Source organism: Schistocerca americana, chromosome 8 (genome assembly GCF_021461395.2).
Source record: "Schistocerca americana isolate TAMUIC-IGC-003095 chromosome 8, iqSchAmer2.1, whole genome shotgun sequence".
NCBI classification, from domain to species: Eukaryota; Metazoa; Arthropoda; class Insecta; order Orthoptera; family Acrididae; genus Schistocerca; species Schistocerca americana.
Window position 1 is genome coordinate 262885881 of NC_060126.1, and position 24011 is coordinate 262909891.

General features: G+C 40.1%; 1 protein-coding gene across 1 annotated transcript in view; it reads right to left on the reverse strand.

Annotated features, from left to right (window-relative positions):
* The window catches only part of LOC124544728 (protein I'm not dead yet-like), a 261594-nt gene that overhangs the window by 42056 nt on the left and 195527 nt on the right, over nt 1-24011 (reverse strand). The window contains exons 3-8 of the mRNA XM_047123378.1: nt 14967-15060; nt 13873-13987; nt 7479-7600; nt 2489-2617; nt 2140-2262; nt 1657-1857 (exon numbers count right to left, since the gene is read on the reverse strand). Of these exons, the coding sequence (XP_046979334.1) occupies nt 1657-1857; nt 2140-2262; nt 2489-2617; nt 7479-7600; nt 13873-13987; nt 14967-15060 (784 nt within the window). The remainder of the gene's footprint in view (nt 1-1656; nt 1858-2139; nt 2263-2488; nt 2618-7478; nt 7601-13872; nt 13988-14966; nt 15061-24011) is intronic.

A 24011-nucleotide genomic window follows, 5' to 3' on the forward strand; every position in this document is an offset into this window, starting at 1 on the left:
TACTTGTGTGAGATAGCAATATTGTGAGTCTCCATTTGGCTGGGTGGTCACATGATGTACTATTCAGATATTTGGGGCATTCAGATGTGGCAGTCACCTGAAGTTGGTCTGCATGTGGACATGACGGGAGACATACTCATTTTGACGTTCTGGTCAACAACATCGACAACATGTCAGTGAGTACGGCAGCGGCTTAGGAGGATGACCAACTTTTCCAATGTTATGGAGAGGCACAGTGGTGTTACTCCTAGCATCATGGTGAGGGGAGCTATTAGGTATGACTTCAGGTCGTTACTGGTAGTAATTCAGAGAGCTCTGCTGGGACAATGTTACTTCCGTGGATGTCACATCTACATTGACAAGAATTCCTTTCCCTTGTAAACTGAAGATCTCATAAAGACCTTCGCAGACAGGAACTACACCCCAAATTTAGTCCACAAACAGATTTCCCTTGCCATATTCTCACTCACCCCTCCCATCACTCCCAAGAATCAACTGCACAGGAGTGACACTCATCACCAAATATCGCCCCAACTGGAGCAACTGAACTAGACCCTTTACCGGTGCTTTGATTATCTACCATCATGCCCAAAAATGAGGGTCATTCTACCCAAGTCCTTTCACACACTTCCAACAAAGATATTCTGCCACACACCCAACCTACACAACAATCTTGTCCACCCTTATCCCACTCTCACTCCCAACACTTTGCCATAAGGGTCATATTCCTGTGGAAGACCTAGATGAAAAACCTGCCTGTTTCTACTCCAGTCCTGTCACAGGATTATCCTATCCCACAGAACCAGAGCCACCTGGAAAAGCAGCCATATCACATGCCAGCTCTACTGCAGTCACTACACAACATTTTATTTGGGTAGACCACCAACAATATGTTCACCAAAATTAATGGCCATCTCCAGCCTGTGACCAAGAAAAAAATGGTCCGCCCACTGGCACAACATGATGCTGAGCCCAAATTGCCTGAATTCAGTGGCTGCTTCACAACCCTTGCTATCTGGACCTTCTCTCCAGCACCGGCTTTTCTCAACTACACAGACGGGAATTATCCTCGAACACATCCTTTGCTCCCATAATCCTCCTGGCCTCAGTCTGCACTAACCCATTGCCCCCTCACTCTCTGCGTAACAGTTTCCCCTTCCTCTGTTCTGTCGTCCTCTCCCATTCCATGCTTCCACACATCTTCATCGTATGCTGCACCTCACTGGCAACAGTACCCGTGTATTGTGTGCCAGTCTGTGTCCCTGCTTCCCCTCCCTCCTGCATTCCTATCCTGAACACCTGTTGCCTCCCCTTAAGCTGCTAGCTACTGGTTTCCAGCTCCCTCTTCTGTTTCTTGCCTCTTTCTTCCTCTAAGCACCTCATCCAACACAATCCAAACCCAGTCCATCTGCCGAACTGCAGTAAAGGCATTGCGTTTCTAGCTGGCATAATATACATGCACTTGTGTGTGTGTGTGTGTGTGTGTGTGTGTGTGTGTGTGTGTGTGTGTGTGAGTGAGTGAGTGTGTGGGTGGGTGGGTGTGAGTGTGAGCTTTATTTTGTCAAAGGATTTATTCCAGAAGCTAACAAAGTTTTTATTCTGTTTTGTGCATGCTTTCAGCTATTTGAAAAAAATATGAATATTCAAAATACTTACACATTGGAGATATACTTGGCCCAGCCAGGTATAAATTCAGGTTCACGGAAGAACCACAACAACACAATGGCAACAAAAAGAAACAACACAGAGCCTTCGTGATATGTCATAGGACCTAGTTCACTGTATGACTGATGGATAACTTGACGGACAGCCTTAGCATGTTCTTCTCCTTTCTTCTTTCCATTATCTGTTTGTTTTCTGCAACAACAAATATGGCAGAAAATCTAGGATGAAATGTATGATACTTTGATTGTTTTAGAGCAGTAATACAGTAATTGAACTACTTAAAATTCAGACTGGATATCGTATACATGATATTTCTTCTTTTTCTTCACACACACACACACACACACACACACACACACACACACACACACACACACACACAACAAAGAACTAATGTAATACACCACGATCAACATAAATTTTCCATTTCCATACTCTAATACAAATATTTTCCACTGTAATATTTACACTCACCTGAACAACCCCATGTAGAGGACATTAAGCCACATCCATGCAGCAGTGACAGACAGAAGCATTAATGGAACACAGAAAATCATCCAGCTTGCAAAATTTATGCCTTCAGCTTCAGGGAAAAGGCTGTAACACACCACAATATTGTTGAAGTCCTTTACTGCAGAGTAAACAAACATTAAAATCAGTTTGAAATGAGAAGACATTTTTGAAATGTCAATTACGAGACCACTTGAAGTTAAGGCTGCAGATGATTATTTCTTTTAGCTAAAAATGACTAATCAGCGATGACTTTACACATTGAATTAAATGAGAAGAGAGAAAATATTCTGTACCATTAACAGGAACTTACCTGTGGAAAATGCCCTTGAAGGTAAGATTTGTTCCAGTTCCTGTAAGAGTTCCTGTACCTCCAAGGTTAGAGGCATAGGCAATGCCAAGGAAGTAGCAGATGGTTTCCTTATCTGGGGGCTTCAGTTTGCTATTGAAGAACAAACTTTTCAAATGATTTGGTTTTTTTAATGCTAAGTCATCATGACAAAAATATGGCTAATACGTGTTATACACAATGACTACTTTTATGGTATTCTAAATGAAAGTAAACAAACAAAATTTCTGAGATAGAGAAGTCTTGCAAGTATTTCATAGCTTGGTACATAATATACTCAATGTAATATAATAAATGCTTCAAATAATATGATAACATTAGTATCATCATTTTGTTCTCTCTCTCTCTCTCTCTCTCCCCCTCTCTCTCTCTCCCTCCTCCTCCTCCTCCTCGTCCCACTGCCCCTCCCCTGACTCCTTATTTTTTTTATTTAATTTTTTTTAACTTGTTGTCTGACATGTAGCTTGCATGTAATATTGGATATACACATCAATTCGTTTTTTAAATACAGAGATGAACAAAGCCTCATTCACATCAGTATGAACATCTGTAGAAATTTATTGAAGAGGGGGCAAGATACTAAAGTGGCAATTTTCTTATATAACGGACTCAATGAGCTTGAGATTGTGCCATGCCCCAAGAACTAAATTTGACAGAAAGTTGATTCTTAAATGAGTGATAGTTGTTGGCTCAGTACATTAAGGTAAAATACCTAAACAGTTATCAAATTTCAGTAATATGTGCAAAGTGCACTCTTTTATATTATCCTTATGGATACACTGCCGTCCTTTTGATTTAAATAGTGGAAAACAGCACTTTCATATGATGAAATCCAGGCTGTCCAATGAAGTAGGAAATAAAACCACAAAATATTCAACAGATTGATTTGTGTTCACATAATAATTATGTCAGACTGACATTGGAGACAATATTAAAAATATACTGGTTTGTATAAAAATATATACATAAAATATATTACTTTAAGTGAAGAAGCTGGAAATAAACTTGAAAAATCCCTTATTCAACTTTGATGCTATAGCACTATGTTTGCTTACAAAAAATCACATCCACTTATGTCAATGTATTTATTGCCTCACCTTCATGCCTCTACTTTTCATTGTCGATTGGTATAACTAAAGTTGGACAAAATGTGTTTTGAAAGCTATATGTTTTCAGGTTCTTTGATTAAAGTGTATCCCAGGGCCAGATACGACTGGATAAAGATGGGCTACCTCCCAAAATAACTCTGACACTGATGCAAATTTCAAGATTTAAACAAGTAGTCCTCATCTTTCAGGTTTGACACATTATTCTATAATGATGACAACTGGACTGCAGAATTCATAACTCAATGACTGCATGTTGTGATGTGTAGCACTGATATCAGCTGAACTGCAGAATTCATAACTCAGTGACTACATGTTGTGCTATGTTGCACCACACAGAGTTGAGAAAGTCCAAATTCCTGGAGAAAACATCTTTGATCTAAAAATGTTATATGTTTTCTCTTTTCTAGTGCATAACATAGTATTTTTCCCACTGATGCATTTGGTTGCATATATGATGTACAGATGTACACGTCAACAGTATAACCTGACAATGATCTCCAGAGTCCACTGCAGTACCTCTGCCATGTAAAACAATGCTGACTCAGCAAGCCATCATGGGCCTCCTTTGCCCATACACAGGCAGTACACTACTGTTGTCATTATGTTCTGCAGGTAGAGGAGTGCTGTCCTTGTGGGAAATGGAGAATGCCAGGCATGTATGCTGCAGTCATACATATGTTTGCTGGGGATTGACAACAGACACCAAGCTCCAGGATAATGGACAGCCCCTTCTCTGCTTAGTAATGACTGTGTCAGAAAGGGGCAGAGAGAAGATTGTAAATTTGATGTTGACAATGTGCTGTAAAGGTTTGCATCTATCTCGACTGCAGGACAGCAGCAAAACTGTTGCAGTACTGATTAATGTTAAATATATGCTTTAGTAAAATTGCAGACAACCAGTGGTCAAAATCCAAGAAAATTCTGCAATGAATAAAAGTCCTGTACCCCAGATTCCAGGAGGTGACAAGACACGGTCCAGTTGTTATGTTAACTGAGAAAGAAGATGAGCAAGTGGTTGCCCATGAAGTGTGTATACTCAGAAATGTTTAAGTGATTTGGGATGGCAAAGAAGTTTTAATAGCTATTTCCACCTGCTTGTAAAATCATACATAAATGACATGCTGACTTTAATTAGGGCATTTTCATCTAATTATGGAACAGCACTTTTACTTTAGTAAGTGCAAAGTAATTTAAAATGTGTACATATTACTATACCAGAATAACTAATCAATTATAATGAAATCATGATCCATGCTATTTAAGAAGCACTGTTTAATAGTGTGGCATTATCAGTCCAGTCGAAACATTTCTTTGGGCATGTGGCATCCATAAATCCCAAACAGGTGTTGTACCCAGACTAGACCAAATACTCTCCTAGGAACATTCATTGTTCATGTGACAAGGTCTCAATAACCAACCTTCTATACTCCATCTCAAAAATCAGATTAATATGTACTTGGTGGAAATACTCTTATGATACTTGGATGCCGCAACCCCTGACCATGGATACTGAGTGCACATGTAGTTATAGAAACAGATTCTTTGAAATATTGACCGAGTTCTGAGTAATCATGGCACCTCAACTCCACTCAATATTCAGAAAAACCAGACACAGAGGGTTTATTTTCACTCATTATAACTTTTCTCTGAGAATATCTTAACATGTGTTATGTATACTATCAGCACATATGAAATGCCAAGTCAAAAGCTATGAGATACTTAGCGAGTAATGGAACGTATATCAGATAGACAGATAAGAAGCCATAGGAGAGGGAGTATTCATTGCAGTTGACAAAAATATTGTCTCTATTGACGTCAAAGTGGAGTGCGACAGTGAAGTCACTTATAACAGGCTAGGTGAAACTAAGTTAATTGTTGGTTGTTTTACCGGTGACCCAACTTTGCTGTGACAGTTCTAGAGTCATTCAAAGAAAATCTACAGACAGTGGCAAGTAAATACCCAGATCATGCTATACTAGTTGGAGGTGACTTTAACCTACCAAGAATAGACTGGGATGTCTATGGATTCATTACGGGGAGGGGGTGAGGTACAGATGCATATGGACAGTCATATGAAATATATTTAAAGATGATTTCTGAAAACTATCTTCAGCAGCTAGCTTGGCAGACCACACAAAATGGAAATGTCATAGGCCTTGTAGCTACAAATAGGCTAGATCTTATCAGCAAAGTCAGTACAGAAATGGGGATTAGTGATCATGATGTCATTACAGAAACTATGGTTGCACAAGTTTTAATTCAGTCAAGAAGGCTAGGAGGGTGTTTCTGCTAGATAGAGAAGATAAGCAGTTGTTCATCACATTTGGAGAGTGACTTGACATCACTTAGTTCCAGTATGATGGATGTAGAGGAATTATGGGCAAAGTTCAAGCAGATTGTAAATTGTGGTCTGCAGAGTTACGATTAGCAAGTGGATAAAGGATGGAAAAGACACACAATGGTTTAATAACAAAATATGGAGGATGCTGTGGAAGCAGAGGCTGTTGCACTCTTGGTTAAAAAGAGAATGCACAAATGATGATAAGTAAAGGTTAGTAGAGATTCATGCACCTGTGAAAAGATCTATGTGTGAAGTATACAACAACTACCACCACCAACTAGCTCTAAATGTGGAAAAATGTGAGTTAATGCAGATGAGTAGGAAAAACAAACCTGTAATGTTCAGATACAGCATTAGTAGTGTCCTGCCTGACACAGTTATATCCTTCAAATATCTTGGCGTAATGTTGCAAAGCAATATGACATGGAGTGAACATATGAAGATTGGGGTAGGAAAGGTGAATGGTTGACTTCAGGTTGTTGGGAGGATTCTAGGAAAGTGTAGCTTATCTGTTAAGGGGACTGCATATAGGACACTGGTGTGACCTATCCTTCAATACTGCTTGAGGGTTTCAGATCCATGCTAGGTCAGATTGAAGGAGGACATCGAAGCAATTTGGAGATGGGCTGCTAGGTTTTTTACCAGTTGGTTTGAACAACACGTAAGTATTATGGAGATGCTTCAAGGACTCAAATGGGAATGCCTGGAGGGAAGGCAGCCTTCTTTTTGGAGAACACTACTCAAAACATTTAGAGTACCAGCATTTGAGGCTGAGTGCTGAATGATTCTACTGCCACCTACATACACTGCACATAAGGACCATGAGGATAAGATTTGAGATATTAGGGCTCATAGAGAGGCATATAGACAGTTGTCTTTCCATTGCTCTATGTGCAAGTAGAGCAGGGAAGGAAATGACTAGCAATGGTACAGGGTACCCTCTACCGCACACCCTACGGTGGCTTGTTGAGTATCTATGTAGGTGCAAATAGAGATGTCCAACATTGCTGACCTCAATATATGCCCCAGTAACCTGCCTTAATAGAAAGTCGGAGATATTTCTCATTTTCTTCATCTACCTTTGACCAACTAAGATCAGTTCATAAAACTCTTCTTAACATACTGTAAGCTAGCTTCCTTCATTTTAATAACAAATGTCAATCACGGTGGAAAAAATGAAGAAAGATCATAGCATAGTATTCTGCTGATACCACGGTCATTATTAATGAAATGGACAAATAACTATTATCACTTCACAAAGATGCTGTGTTTCAAATCAGGTTTTTGCATTAGATTGATAATCACTTCCACAAACTGCCTTCAACCCATAATACTTAGAAATAAACATTATTCAGAAACAGAAGTAAATCTATGATATTTACAGTTATGTTAGAAATACACTGTATTTGTTTTCTGCATTATCACTACACTAAAACTGATAGCATTCAACATTTAATGTACTTATAAGTTATTGTGTTCATTATTATGCTGAATTTGAACTCACTCAAGATCACTCTTCAGCACAGTTGACTTCCGGCGAGTTTCAGGATCATATACCCCGCTAGCTTCCTCTGAATCTGCAATGGCTGGAACCTGAGAAGTTCGTCTTGCCTCTACATCTTCATGCTGCAAAAACACATTTCAAAATTTAATGCAGTTATTTCTCTTAACACAGAAGCTTAATTAATTTATCAAAACACCCACAATCAGTGAATGTATCAGACAAACAAATTTAAGATACTTTGAGAAAAAAAAAGACACCTGGCTGTCTTCTATTTGTTCGAATGTAATGGTATTTCTGGAGACAAAAACATCTTCTGTCCAAGTACTACAAAAGATTTAGCAAACAGTGTTCATGTGAAATGCAGTTCTTTCTTTTCAGTGATGACTGTGTGGATGAAAAAAAAAAAAAAAAAGAAAACACGTAGATATTTTCTGAAAAGAACTCAACTCAGTACCACACTTTTGGTTAATTGCTATGTACATGAACTTGAGGAGCAACTTTTGGATATGCTATTGGTTCAAACAGTTTTTAACTGAAGGAACACAGTATATTTTCCTGAAGTGTAACACTCAACATGAATGGAGATAAATTTGGATTCCCCTTGCTATGTGTGTCAGGACAACATTCATTCTCACTACACATTCATAAATGATCTGTTGGAATGTGTGCACAGCGCACTCAGATTTCTTGGTAATGATCGTTTTCTGTACCTGACAACACAAACATTATGATAGTCATTTATTCATTGTGTTCTGTAGAGCACATCAGAAGGAGGACCTGCAAGGATGTGGAACAAGTCAAGGTATACATTAAAAATACAAGTTAATCACAAAAACTCAATTTGTACAGTATATTAACTATAAGATATTACTGGTAAACTGCTCAGTGTTATTCATGATTATGCCAGCTAAATTTAATGAAGTAAATTAAAAAGAATACTGCTACTCTGAGGAAAAAAGTGCTCAGCTATACTAAATAGCTGCTGCTCATCACTTACTTGCAGTTTAAAATTTATTTGGCTACTTTGCTGTTTTCAAAGAAAATAGTTACTTACACCTTTAAACACTGACTTCTGTTCTTTCTACTTTTACTACTTGTCATGCTGCTTTACAATGAACAATGCTACTTGCTAACTTTTCACCCATGAATCTAGATATCCATCCAATTAGCAGAAGGATTAGTTAATGAGCCAGTTTTCAATTTCATTTTTAACTGATAGGTATTTCCAATTTCCTGCTTTAGATTAGATGGGAACCTATTGCATACCTTTGCAGCAGTATACATAACTTCACTATGAACCCTAGACAAGGAGCTGAAGTCTATATGAACATTGTTTTTGTTCCGTGTATTGTGTGCATCACAGTTCAGCTGAAACTGATTTTTATTATCAGCAGAAAATCATTCTTGTGAAACACAACTATCTCTTTATTCTCATGAAGTAATTAGTGCTATCACAGGGGATCCAAACTGATTCCATATCTACAGATTTACAGATGGCTTTTGACACCAATCCTCACAAGCAACTTATAATTAAAGTGTGTGTGTCTAGAGTACTGTCTCAGTTGTGCAACTTGATTTGTGATTTCCTGTCAGAGAGGTCATAGTTCATTATAACTGATGAAAAGTCATCATGTAAAGCAGAAGTAATATCTGGCATCCCCGAGGAAGTGTTAAAGGCTCTCTGATGTTCCTGATCTACATAAATGATTTAGCAGACAATCTGAGCAGCCCTCTCATATTGTTTGCAGGTGATGCTGTCATTTACCATCTTGTAAAGTCATCAGATGAACAAACTGAAATGCAACATGATTTAGACAAGATATCTGTATGGTGTAGAAAGTAGCAATTGACTCTAAATAAAGAAATGTTTGTAGTCACCCACATGAGTACTAAAAGGAAACTGCTAAATTTCAGTCACATGATAAATCTCACAAATCTAAAGGTTTTAAATTCAACTAAATACTTAGGGATTGCAATTACAAATAATTTAAATTGATGTGGTTCTTCAGTTTCTTCCGGCATATTTGTTGATCGAACAGTCCAAGGGTGTTCTGCTGCTTCATAGTGCCATAGTTGATCACACACCCCTGGGAGCTCAGTTCATCAGTGCACCCAATGATGGCAACATGTCTGATCACCAAAATATTGTGTACGTTGGACGCTATGAACCAGCAGTACACCCATGGACGGTTTGATCAACTTAAATTGGAACAGGTACATAGATAATGGTGTGGAAAAAGCAAACCAAAGAGTGTGATTTATTGGCAGAACACTTAGAAAATGTAACAGGTCTACTAAAGAGGCTGCTCACACTATACTTGTGCGCCCTCTTCTGGAGTACTGTTGTGTGGTGTGGGATCCACATCAGACAGGATAGACAGAAGACATCAAAAAGTTCAAAGAAGGGCAACTCATTTTGTATTGTCATGAAATAAAGGAGAAAGTGCCATGGATACGAGACACAAATTGGGGGTTGCAGTCATTAAAACAAAGCCATTTTTTCACTGTGGCAGGAACTTTTCATGCAATTTCAGTCACCAATTTTCTCCTCAGAGTGTGAAAATACACTCCTGGAAATTGAAATAAGAACACCGTGAATTCATTGTCCCAGGAAGGGGAAGCTTTATTGACACATTCCTGGGGTCAGATACATCACATGATCACACTGACAGAACCACAGGCACATAGACACAGGCAACAGAGCATGCACAATGTCGGCACTAGTACAGTGTATATCCACCTTTCGCAGCAATGCAGGCTGCTATTCTCCCATGGAGACGATCGTAGAGATGCTGGATGTAGTCCTGTGGAACGGCTTGCCATGCCATTTCCACCTGGTGCCTCAGTTGGACCAGCGTTCGTGCTGGACGTGCAGACCGCGTGAGACGACACTTCATCCAGTCCCAAACATGCTCAATGGGGGACAGATCCGGAGATCTTGCTGGCCAGGGTAGTTGACTTACACCTTCTAGAGCACGTTGGGTGGCACGGGATACATGCGGACGTGCATTGTCCTGTTGGAACAGCAAGTTCCCTTGCCGGTCTAGGAATGGTAGAACGATGGGTTCGATGACGGTTTGGATGTACCGTGCACTATTCAGTGTCCCCTCGACGATCACCAGTGGTGTACGGCCAGTGTAGGACATCGCTCCCCACACCATGATGCTGGGTGTTGGCCCTGTGTGCCTCGGTCGTATGCAGTCCTGATTGTGGCGCTCACCTGCATGGCGCCAAACACGCATACGACCATCATTGGCACCAAGGCAGAAGCGACTCTCATCGCTGAAGACGACACGTCTCCATTCGTCCCTCCATTCACGCCTGTCGCGACACCACTGGAGGTGGGCTGCACGATGTTGGGGCGTGAGCGGAAGACGGCCTAACGGTGTGCGAGACCGTAGCCCAGCTTCATGGAGACGGTTGCGAATGGTCCTTGCCGATACCCCAGGAGCAACAGTGTCCCTAATTTGCTGGGAAGTGGCGGTGCGGTCCCCTACGGCACTGCGTAGGATCCTACGGTCTTGGCGTGCATCCGTGCGTCACTGCGGTCCGGTCCCAGGTGGACGGGCACGTGCACCTTCCGCCGACCACTGGCGACAACATCGATGTACTGTGGAGACCTCACGCCCCACGTGTTGAGCAATTCGGCGGTATGTCCACCCGGCCTCCCGCATGCCCACTATACGCCCTCGCTCAAAGTCCGTCAACTGCACATACGGTTCACGGCCACGCTGTCGCGGCATGCTACCAGTGTTAAAGACTGCGATGGAGTTCTGTATGCCACGGCAAACTGGCTGACACTGACGGCGGCGGTGCACAAATGCTGCGCAGCTAGCGCCATTCGACGGCCAACACCGCGGTTCCTGGTGTGTCCGCTGTGCCGTGCATGTGATCATTGCTTGTACAGCCCTCTCGCAGTGTCAAGGGCAAGTATGGTGGGTCCGACACACCGGTGTCAATGTGTTCTTTTTTCCATTTCCAGGAGTGTAGTTTGTTAGTACCCACCTACATAGAGAGTAATGATCATCGTAATAAAATAAGAGAAATCAGAGCTTCTGTAATGGCAAGATTTTAAAAATTCATCTTTCCTGCATGCTGTTTGAGAATGGAATTGCAGGGTAATCATGTAGATGTAGATCTAGATGTATCAACAAGATTCACTACAGAGTAAATGCATTGGGAAATGATTGTAAGAATTTCATGATCCTTAAAAAGGTTTCTTCAAGATGTTTTGTTATGTCCTTTGAACAATATTCTTACTGCTTGCTTGTGCTTAATGAACACAGTCTTTACTATAGGTATGTTGCCACAGAAGACAATTCCTTAAGATAACAAGAAGGTAAAATACACAAAAGAAACAAATGTTTGTCATTTGGTTAGTACAGTGAGAGATAAGTCTTCATTACTTTATCTATGTGTTGCCTCCATTTTAACCTTTTATCCGCCTGAACCCCATGGAATTTTACTTTAAGTGTATCAAGTAGTGTTTGAATGTTACTGGCTACTTCTGCTGCTATGGGACATTCCTTGTCTGAAATCACAAAATATGAACCTTGAGATTAAGACTTTATAGTTGGTTTTGAAGCACTGGTAGGCCTATTCATATTAAATTGGCACAACAGTGAAAGAAGAGTGATAAATTTCCAAGTAGAAACTTTCCTCTGAGATACGAGGTTTGATACCTTAAGATTTGACTGTTACAAGATGTGAGGTTTTCATACCTTTCTACAGAAGAGCTAAGCATATCAGTGTTGGGATATCAGGTTTTTCATCTAATTCAAGATAAATTTTTAATGTGTAGAAATATGAACTCAAAACTACCAGTTTTTGAATAACGACATTCTGCTGTCTTAACGATATATCTGATTTTCCCACAATGTGACATGCACGCCAATATCTGTAGCATCACCGCTTGTAGCTCAGTATGTCAGTGGTTAAGCAATGTGAGCTGATATGTGTTTTGAAAGGTTTTACAGAATGCATGATGGCCATAATACCATAAGCTCTCATAAATCCACTATACAGAGTACTGATACCGAATTCCTCCCAACTAGATAATTCCCAATCCGATGGTTTGTATCCTCTGTAGAATACCTGGGAACATTTATTTTCCAGCCTACACAACTGCTAAGTATGAGACAGACAGTACCTGCATATATGAGGCTTTGGTCACTTGGCAACTGCTCAGTTTAAAAGGAGCCTGAAAGACTTACTAGTGGCTAACTCCTTCTACTCCATTGATGAATATTTAATAGAAACAAATGATGTATTGTATATATTCATGCTATTAATATTGTTATTTCAGCTTTTTTTTTTTTTTTTTTTTTTAAAAAAAAAAAAGACATGTTCCACATCCACGAGGATCTCCTCAGCATGGATCTATGGAATGAAAAACTAATCTAATCTAATCTAACTCATGGATAAGTACCAATGAAATGTGAATTGGTTCAAAGCAGGTTGATTACCAGTACCTCTGACACACCAAACATCATATTTCCTATTTGTCACAAGATATAGCATCACTTACTTCATCTCATCTCAACACTACAAAATATTAGTACTGTGGCAGTGGTTGTGCGTACTGTTATGAAACATTATCATTTATTTCCATCAATATCAGTTACAAGTAACTTCAATTTCATGCTTAGGTATTGGCTGTTTTATGGTCCAGCAGTTATTATGGACATCAGTGTACTAATGTCTGTCTCTCTTAAGCCCTCATATAAGGAAATAGCAAATATAGTGTTCAGAATACCAGACAAGTGCAAGTAGGACTCATACTCTGAGGGCTCCTTACAAACTTGTTTATATATGTAGATAATAATAACAATCTTGTGTGGCTCAGTGGCCCGGTGCAAGTCTTTCTTTGGTGACTTGCACCGAGGGACTGCAGACCTTTGTATGATATGTCTACCTGTTCCTTGGCAAAAGGGATCTTAACAGCTGGGCAAACAGACAGACGGACTGACAGATGGACAGATAACAAAGTGATCCTACGAAGGTTCCATTTATACCAACAGAGGTATGGAACCCTAAAAATGCTGTATACCTAGTTAGACACTCATGCTGGTACTGTGTTCTCCACAATGTGTTATTACATACCTAAAAATAAGTTGGCAGCTCTTTAAAATACAAAGACTTCACATTAAATCTTAATCCTATGTCATTTACTTTTACATTTTACTTGGAGTACTGGAAAGTCTGCTTCTGAAAGATACAATGAGTCTATATTTAATAACATATGATACTGGCTGCAGCCATGATAAGCAGTCAAGATAGGCAGTTAATTCATCTGTGAGTACAACCAAAACAGTTTTAGAACTAAAAAAAAAGAACTATGAATAATTTGTTTCTGGATCTCGCTAGTACAGACTCATGTAGTTACTTGACTTACAGCTTTCAGTTCCTCCAAAACTGCTTGAACAATTGGTGTCATCATTGCTGTAGTGGCTGTGTTTGAGATCCACATGGATAGGACCATGGTGGTCAGCATGAAGCCAAGTGTTAACCTGAACAGATATCATCATACCGTAGCTCAAAAGTGTAACAAAGAGTCTGTGTAAGTAGCATTGTACTTAAATAAATCTGATTAGGTAACATGATAAAGTCAAAAAACACTATGTAGCATTGGGAGACCCTCATCATTTGTACTACAGACAGACAAATGCAGCAAAATAGCATCATTTCTAAATAATGTGTAATTTCAGATTTACTCTTAGGTAGTGTGTTTATATCAGCTCAGAAGATCTGATGCATAATATAACCACTGTCTGAGAACTAGGTAAGGCTTTATACATAGCTAACATGTGAGGTGGGCAATATTTTGTCAACAATTATGCTTTCTTGGAATGGAAAGTCACTGCTACAGAATGACTTGTGTGTTGTCAGCCTTTTCTTTCCCTGCACAACCTGCTGGAAAACCTACACATATTTAGTTAGTACATTTTGAATATTATGAATAGAAAACTATGGGAGCTCTTTATTAAAACAAAGATCTGCAACATAACTTTACAAATACAAAGTACTTTTTTTGGATAGTAGGCTCCTTCAAGCATTTTGATAGTAATCTTTTAAATGCTCTACTGACATTACAAACATCTACAAAAGGTGTTTTATAGACTTATAGATGCAGTAAGCCACCAAATAAATAAATTATGATCATACAGTGCAATTGTTCTGCTTTTTATTTTTTGAAAATTGATGGTGTAGAGACACAAGAGTTGCAATACAATATATCATGGTTGGAGTACTTATCAGCATCATTTACTGACAATTTATATAGTGATAGCCTCATCATGTAAAAATATGATTTTCAGGACAAAAGTATAAATAACTGACAACATGAAACATTCTTTTGATTGGTAATAAATTTGTAGATGAGATCAAGATGATTATCAAGTAAATATTAACTAATTATTTTTATAAGGGAATTTTAACCCTGTTGAGGAACAAAGTCAGAAATGCCTAAAACAATAACAAAGGACTCACCTGCGTGGGCTTGTTCCGATAATGAGGATGGTCTTCAGAGCTATCCTTTTGTGAAGATTACAGTGTTCCATTGCAATGGCAACAATGAGACCACCTGTCAACAGAATAGTCAAGTAGATGAAGACACATAAAATTTATTCTACAGAAATATTTATTCTACATAATTTAAGATGACATAAGGCAAATTAGCAATAATACCACTGTTTACTATAGTGTGCACTATAGCTTGTCACTTCCCCACAAGGAGTACTGGACTGGTTAAATTTGATCCCCACCTTGCATACAGACTCTCACTGGATATACAGCACATAAAAGAAATAGACATGTAAATGTATTTTGCATTTCTACGAAAGCAAAAGTGACGCACAGAGATGATGATCTGTATAACTGAAACTGGAATCTTATTGTTACAAATTACAAAACACTACTTCATAATGCTGCCATGAACAGTTGCTCGTATAGCTTTATGCATAGCACGCTAGCTTGCAAGACAAAGAGGCAGGTCAGACCTGGACCAAATCCATGTAATGGATTAATGACAATGGGTCTGGTATACACCAAACAACCAGAGTATGTGTTTTTTTAGACAGTTTGCCATGCTGGAATGGTTCCCAATATGATACACAAACAATGAAAATATGATAACACACAGTTAAGATGTTTCTCTCAAGGCAAACGTCAGACCTCTTAAATATAGATTTTGATGAATGTTGTGTGTATTGTAGAGAGACCTGTTCTGAGTACCTGGCTAGCAGCTTTGCATGCCTGGCCCCTAGTTTCCAAAAAAATCAATGTTGAAGTTTCATGCATACCTCCTAAACCCATAACATTGATGTATGTGTGTATATTCAATTTTATCATGCAAAATCTCATTAAATAGTACATGTCATGCACAATTATTCAAAAATAGTCATTTTTACCATAGTAACTTCATTAAAAAATCGATCATCACAAGAAAATTTCTTCAAATGTGTATTCCATTTGTGGTTTGTAGTTAAAACTCCAAATATTTGGATAATGTTCGCTTCCTATGTTTCCTAGACATGACCTCACTTCTCGTTGACCCCTCTCCCTCATGGACCATTACAGAATACCAGGCCCTGTAAGCTGCCAGCTGACATCTGTCACCAGAATCAGTTACTCACAACGCGCCACCAGTTCCCACCAGCGTAGTTTGTGACTTCAGTGCCTGTTCCATCACAACGTTCCATTTGTATTCTCCCCCCTGACACCAGTTTCTCAGAACTACACATGTGAGAACTGGCTTTACAACATGTCCTTGGTTCTCACCACCCATCCTGTCTTAATTTGTGTTAATTTCTTCAGTCTCAGCATTTATTTTCAGTAACTATTCCTTTCTTCACTTCCTTTTAGTCTTGAGTATCTTATTTTCTGACTTGTCAATTCCCCTCCCCCCTCCACACATGTCTACCACATATAATGCTCTTACCTTTCTGCTCTTATTAATGCTTGTACTATGTTTTGTCAGTAATCTCTGTCTTACTTATTACCCTGTCTTCCACCTTTAAGCTCTCAAATTGTCAAATCTCATCAAATGTCCCAACACTCAGCGTTCCATCCTCAAACTGTCCAGTAAGTCTGCCCTGACCCGGAATTCTGGATGATTTTCCATAACTCTTCTCATTTCATAAACCTCACCAGTCCTTTTCCTTCATCCTTTTTCTTTCCCCTTCAACCCTTCTGCAAGATGAAGGAGACACTGGCTCCAAAAGCTTGCACAATTCCTTAACTCTTTCTTTTTCTTTTTTGTTTTCTTCTACTTCTGCTTGGTGAGTGGATTTTTTTTATCTATCCAATTATATCTCCTGTATATTTACTTTGAGATTGAAATGAGTACTAAACAGACCTCAGATTACAGGAATCCAAGGAAAACAAAATGTGACTCGTATAGGAAAGACCTAAACTCACACTTATCAGAAGTCAGAAACTCAATATGGAATCTAGAAGAACTTGAGAAAATAGCAGATGAAGTGACATCTGCCATTATGACGTTGTACTCAGAAAACTGTCCTATCACCAAGTGATACCTTGGTGGAACAACAGCCTGGAATTGCAAAGAAAGCAGGTAAGAAGACTGTTTAATGCCGCAAAAAGCAAAGGACAATGGACAAAAAATATTAGGAGGCCCTTGCCAAACACAATGTTGTGATTAAGCAAGTGAAACTATCATCCTGGAAGATATCCTGTGAGGTGGTAGAAGGTACAGCTACATGTGCCAGACTTTGTAAAATCTTCAATACCAACCAACCCAGCAGGCACTCTAAGGTGTGCAAGGACAGCACATGAGATACTGGATATGCTCCTCAAGATTCCTTTCCCTCGATGCACTCTGGCAGACAACACAGACCAAGCAGTCCCTGAGAGGCCACTGGTTTACAGATAATCAAACGGAGAATTGTGAATCTGCCAGAGAAGGCATGTGAAAAAAATTTTAAAAATCCAATGGTTGGTGGGAACACTTCAATTGTTCATGTCACCAGGCCCTGATGGAATCTTTACAGATCTACCGAAACAAGCAGGAGAAAGACTGATTATAATCCTATGAAGAATTTTTAGTCAGTCTAGCAGTTGGGGTCATTCCTAATGTTGGAGGACAGTGAAGGTTGTTTCCATTCTGAAGACAGGGAAAACTGATCATACCAAGGCTAAGGATATGAGACCAATCAGCCTGTCCTACTTCCTCCTAAAACCATTAGAAAAGCTGGTTAATGTGCATGTTAGTGAAGGGAAGTTAACTGAGGATACTCTACATGTAACCCAACATGCATATCAACCAGACAAATCATGAAAAAGCACTTCATCAACTTGTTGGGAAGTTGGAAAAAGCTCTACACTTACAGGAAATTGCTCTGCTTCTGCCTGGACATTGAATGGGCTTTTAGCAATATAGACTTTGAATCCATGGTTAAAGCTGCAGAAGAACAAGGCATTAACACCACTATATGTAAGTGGATTAATACCATGATGAGTAACTGATAGAAGCCATCATGTGATGAACACCACCAGAGGATGTCTACAAGAAGGCATTCTGTCACCACTACTGTGGAACCTAGTGGGGACTGAATTCCTCAGACAATTAAATACTTGTGGTCATATCTGCCAAGGTTCCACAGATGATGTAGTCATAATAATATTTAGCAAATTTGCTAGCATCATTGGAATAATGGCACAGTGTACATTGATCATTGTGCAAAACTGGTGCAGGAAACAGACTCTAAGAGTCACCAATAAAACTGTTGCAGTATGTTCATGAGGATACATATCCAGGACACATACTGAAATCTCAAGCTCTTTGACAAAACTCTACCAGTACAGGGAAAGTGAAGTATCTAGAGGTAATCTTGGATGCAAAATTATCTTGGACCCCACACATAAAGAATGTATGTTCCAAAGCGAATGATGTGTTTATGTGCACTAGAAGGGCCTTTGGTAAAAATGGGCCTAAGCCCCAGGAGCATGTACTGGATATATACTGCTGTAATGATACCTATGACATGTTTTGGGGCTACAGCATGCTGGAATTAAGTACAACAGAACATGGCTGCTAAGGAGCTTGGTTAGGTGCAGAGGTTGGCCTGCTTAGCCATAACAGGTGGAATTAGCAGCATGCCCACTTCTGGGATGGGGACTATTCTGGACATGCTCCCATGACACCTTTGAGTTACAATGGAGGCAGCAGCAGGGACATACAAAATCTGGAAATAATTAGAAACTTACTGAAAATGCAGACCCCCCCCCCCCCTCTCTCATCAATATAGTAAATGTGGTGAATATAGGAGTGGTCAGGGAAAAGCCGGAAGACTATACAACAACTTTGGCTGTTTCAATAAACCTTTCAAGGTAATAATTAGAAATAGGTAGCAGTGGAAGAATGAACCTTGATACCACTCAGAAAACATAGTCTGGTTTACTGACAGATCAAAAAGACAGACAAAGGTGCTGCAGCCTGGGTGTAAAGGGTACAGCCTAGACTAGAGAGAGTAGCCTCTCTAGGGAAACTTGCTACACATTCCAGGAGGAAATATCTGCTATCGGAGTGTGTGCAGAGGAGAATTTCCACAAGTGCTACATGGATTGTGCCTCTACATTCATTGAGACAGCCTAGCAGCTCTGAAAGCTCTATCAGCCCCTGCAATGAGATCAAAGATCATTGCAGAGTGCCATGAAGCCCTTGTAAGGCAAGTGAAAAACAACAATGTAAACCTAGACTAGAGAGAGTAGCCTCTCTAGGGAAACTTGCTACACAAATCCAGGAGGAAATATCTGCTATCGGAGTGTGTGCAGAGGAGAATTTCCACAAGTGCTACATGGATTGTGCCTCTACATTCATTGAGACAGCCTAGCAGCTCTGAAAGCTCTATCAGCCCCTGCAATGAGATCAAAGATCATTGCAGAGTGCCATGAAGCCCTTGTAAGGCAAGTGAAAAACAACAATGTAAACCTGCTGTGGGTCCCTGGTCACTAAGGAATCAGTGTCAATGAACAAGCTGATAGGCTGGCCAGGACAGGTGCGATACCTCAATCTGTTAGACTGGAACCTAACCTATCACTAGGCTAATGGTAACAACAACATTATGTAGCTAGATTAAGAGGCATACAAAGAATATTTGACTAATAAAAGGACTGCACCTACTCTTCATCACCAATTTCATCCAGTTCGTAGCTAGAAATGAATGTGACAGAAGTAGGAGCTCCAGATAGCCTAGAGTTTAGAAAAAAGCAGCATTTTTGGTGGGATCAGGTGGGGCATGAACCATTTTGATTATGTAGTTTCCAGGCAGTGGCTGGCACAGTGGAAAGTGTGAATGGTGAGTCGAAAGTTGTGAGATCGAGTTGCTGAGTGGACTTTTTTTAAATTTTAAACTCTTATGTTACTTACAGTGCAAATAAACTGAGATAGTGCTCAATATTTTGCATTTGACATGAATACACCCTCTGGCCAGGAGAACAAATTTTTTCTGTTTATCGATTCATGGAGAGGACAAACAAATCCACAATTGTAGACAAATTTTTCAGGATGAAGAAGGACTGCTATTGTGTAGTAGTAACAAGATCCCCCCAAATGCACAAGGCTAATGAAACCTTGTGATGCCTCAACAGTAAACCAAGTGTAAGGCATATTTTCTCCAAATATTGGTGAGGATAACTGGTGATGCACAGTGAAATGTATTTTGATGCAGTGTTGCTTGTGGCTCTTGATGAGATAAGAGAATTCTTTCTTATAAGAAAACTTCATAAATGCTCTTATCTCAATAAGGGCCACAAGGAATCATATCCTGAGAACACTGCATCAAAATACATTTCACTGTGCATCACCAGCTATCCTCACCAATATTTAGAGAAATGATGCTTTACATATGGTAAACTGTTGAGCTGTGTGACGAGAGAGAACTTTTTATGAATATAAACCAAGTCTGTTTTTGATGAGAAACTTTAAAACAACCAGGTAATTGTAAAAATGCAATGTCTACAATGTGTGCAAGATGCTGAGAAATTTACTGCTTCCCCTGTCTTTGTGCTGAATATTACCCCAACATGTGTAAATCATCAACTGTAAAATAATAAAAATACATAATTTTAAATACAATGTTCTCCTGTTTGTCCTAGAATTCCTTCCTCGAAATTTATTTCCAAACTTAAATTTTCCCTTGCTGTTCCTCTTCATGCTCTTTATGAAAATGTTAGTAAGTACAATAATTGAGAATTATCTCAGTTCATTTGCAATGTAAGCAGTGTAAAAGTAGAAAATGTCTCTGTGCAGGGACTCGATCCCAACACCTTGGGATTACTGCTCAGTACTTCTGTCACTCCATCAACTGCTCTCTTTGAAGTGGGCTACCATAAAAGGCTCATGCCTTGCCCGTATCACAGCAAAAATGGTGTTTTTTCTAAACATTTGGCCATCCAGAGCTAGCAGATTTCTGGGGAAGCCCTACATCTACAATAAATTTGGACAAATTCAGTGGTGATGAGTAGGTATGGTCCACTTGTAAGCTCCAAATACAGAAACATGACAAGCTAATGATGTTGAATGCATGTTTCAAGAGAAGTTCTGTAACACTGGGTTTGAACAGGAGGCAGATTAAACTAATGGAAAGACTGATGACAGGCCATGGGAACTTTAAGGAATGCCTCCACATGGCACATGCAACATCTTGTGTCATTCTGCATGATTGGTCAGAGGCAAGCAGTAGCTAGACAATGTAATTATTTTCCCGCGCTAGATTAGATTAGATTAGATTAATACTAGTTCCATGGATCATGAATACGATATTTCGTAATGATGTGGAACGAGTCGAATTTTCCAATACATGACATAATTAGGTTAATTTAACAACACACTTAAGTTAATATAACAACTTTATTTTTTTGTGTTTTTTGTTTTTATTTTTTTTTTAATATTTTTGTTTTTTTTCTTTTTTTTCTTAATTTATATCTAAAAATTCCTCTATGGAGTAGAAGGAGTTGTCATTCAGAAATTCTTTTAATTTCTTCTTAAATACTTGTTGGTTATCTGTCAGACTTTTGATACTATTTGGTAAGTGACCAAAGACTTTAGTGCCAGTATAATTCACCCCTTTCTGTGCCAAAGTTAGATTTAATCTTGAATAGTGAAGATCGTCCTTTCTCCTAGTATTGTAGTTATGTACACTGCTATTACTTTTGAATTGGGTTTGGTTGTTAATAACAAATTTCATAAGAGAGTATATATACTGAGAAGCTACTGTGAATATCCCTAGATCCTTAAATAAATGTCTGCAGGATGATCTTGGGTGGACTCCAGCTATTATTCTGATTACACGCTTTTGTGCAATAAATACTTTATTCCTCAGTGCTGAATTACCCCAAAATATGATGCCATATGAAAGCAATGAGTGAAAATAGGCGTAGTAAGCTAATTTACTAAGATGTTTATCACCAAAATTTGCAATGACCCTTATTGCATAAGTAGCTGAACTCAAACGTTTCAGCAGATCATCAATGTGTTTCTTCCAATTTAATCTCTCATCAATGGACATACCTAAAAATTTGGAATATTCTACCTTAGCTATATGCTTCTGATTAAGGTCTATATTTATTAATGGCGTCATACCATTCACTGTACGGAACTGTATGTACTGTGTCTCATCAAAATTCAGTGAGAGTCCGTTTACAAGGAACCATTTAGTAATTTTCTGAAAGACAGTATTGACAATTTCATCAGTTAATTCTTGTTTCTCAGGTGTGATTACTATACTTGTATCATCAGCGAAGAGAACTAACTTTGCCTCTTCATGAATATACACTCCTGGAAATGGAAAAAGAACACATTGACACCGGTGTGTCAGACCCACCATACTTGCTCTGGACACTGTGAGAGGGCTGTACAAGCAATGATCACACGCACGGCACAGCCGACACACCAGGAACCGCGGTGTTGGCCGTCGAATGGCGCTAGCTGCGCAGCATTTGTGCACCGCCGCCGTCAGTGTCAGCCAGTTCGCGTGGCATACGGAGCTCCATCGCAGTCTTTAACACTGGTAGCATGCCGCGACAGCGTGGACGTGAACCGTATGTGCAGTTGGCGGACTTTGAGTGAGGGCGTATAGTGGGCATGCGGGAGGCCGGGTGGACGTACCGCCGAATTGCTCAATACGTGGGGCGTGAGGTCTCCACAGTACATCGATGTTGTCGCCAGTGGTCGGCGGAAGGTACACGTGCCCGTCGACCTGGGACCGGACCACAGCGACGCACGGATGCACGCCAAGACCGTAGGATCCTACGCAGTGCCATAGGGGACCGCACCGCCACTTCCCAGCAAATTAGGGACACTGTTGCTCCTGGGGTATCGGTGAGGACCATTCGCAACCGTCTCCATGAAGCTGGGCTACGGTCCCGCACACCGTTAGGCCGTCTTCCGCTCACGCCCCAACATCGTGCAGCCCGCCTCCAGTGGTGTCGCGACAGGCGTGAATGGAGGGACGAATGGAGACGTGTCGTCTTCAGCGATGAGAGTCGCTTCTGCCTTGGTGCCAATGATGGTCGTATGCGTGTTTGGCGCCGTGCAGGTGAGCGCCACAATCAGGACTGCATACGACCGAGGCACACAGGGCCAACACCCGGCTTCATGGTGTGGGGAGCGATCTCCTACACTGGCCGTACACCACTGGTGATCGTCGAGGGGACACTGAATAGTGCACGGTACATCCAAACCGTCATCGAACCCATCGTTCTACCATTCCTAGACCGGCAAGGGAACTTGCTGTTCCAACAGGACAATGCACGTCCGCATGTATCCCGTGCCACCCAACGTGCTCTAGAAGGTGTAAGTCAACTACCCTGGCCAGCAAGATCTCCGGATCTGTCCCCCATTGAGCATGTTTGGGACTGGATGAAGTGTCGTCTCACGCGGTCTGCATGTCCAGCACGAACGCTGGTCTAACTGAGGCGCCAGGTGGAAATGGCATGGCAAGCCGTTCCACAGGACTACATCCAGCATCTCTACGATCGTCTCCATGGGAGAATAGCAGCCTGCATTGCTGCGAAAGGTGGATATACACTGTACTAGTGCCGAATCTGACCCCAGGAATGTGTCAATAAAGTTTCCCCTTCCTGGGACAATGAATTCACGGTGTTCTTATTTCAATTTCCAGGAGTGTAGAATGGCAAGTCATTAATATATAATAAGAACAACAAAGGACCCAAGACTGACCCTTGTGGAACTCCAGTCTTGATAGTTCCCCAGTTTGAGGAATGTGCTGATCTTTGCATGTTACGAGAACTACTTATTTCAACTTTCTGCACTCTTCCAGTTAGGTACGAATTAAACCATTTGTGCACTGTCCCACTCATGCCACAATACTTGAGCTTGTCTAGCAGAATTTCATGATTTACACAATCAAAAGCCTTTGAGAGATCACAAAAAATCCCAATGGGTGGTGTTCGGTTATTCAGATCATTCAAAATTTGACTGGTGAAAGCATATATGGCATTTTCTGTTGAAAAACCTTTCTGGAAACCAAACTGACATTTTGTTAGTACTTC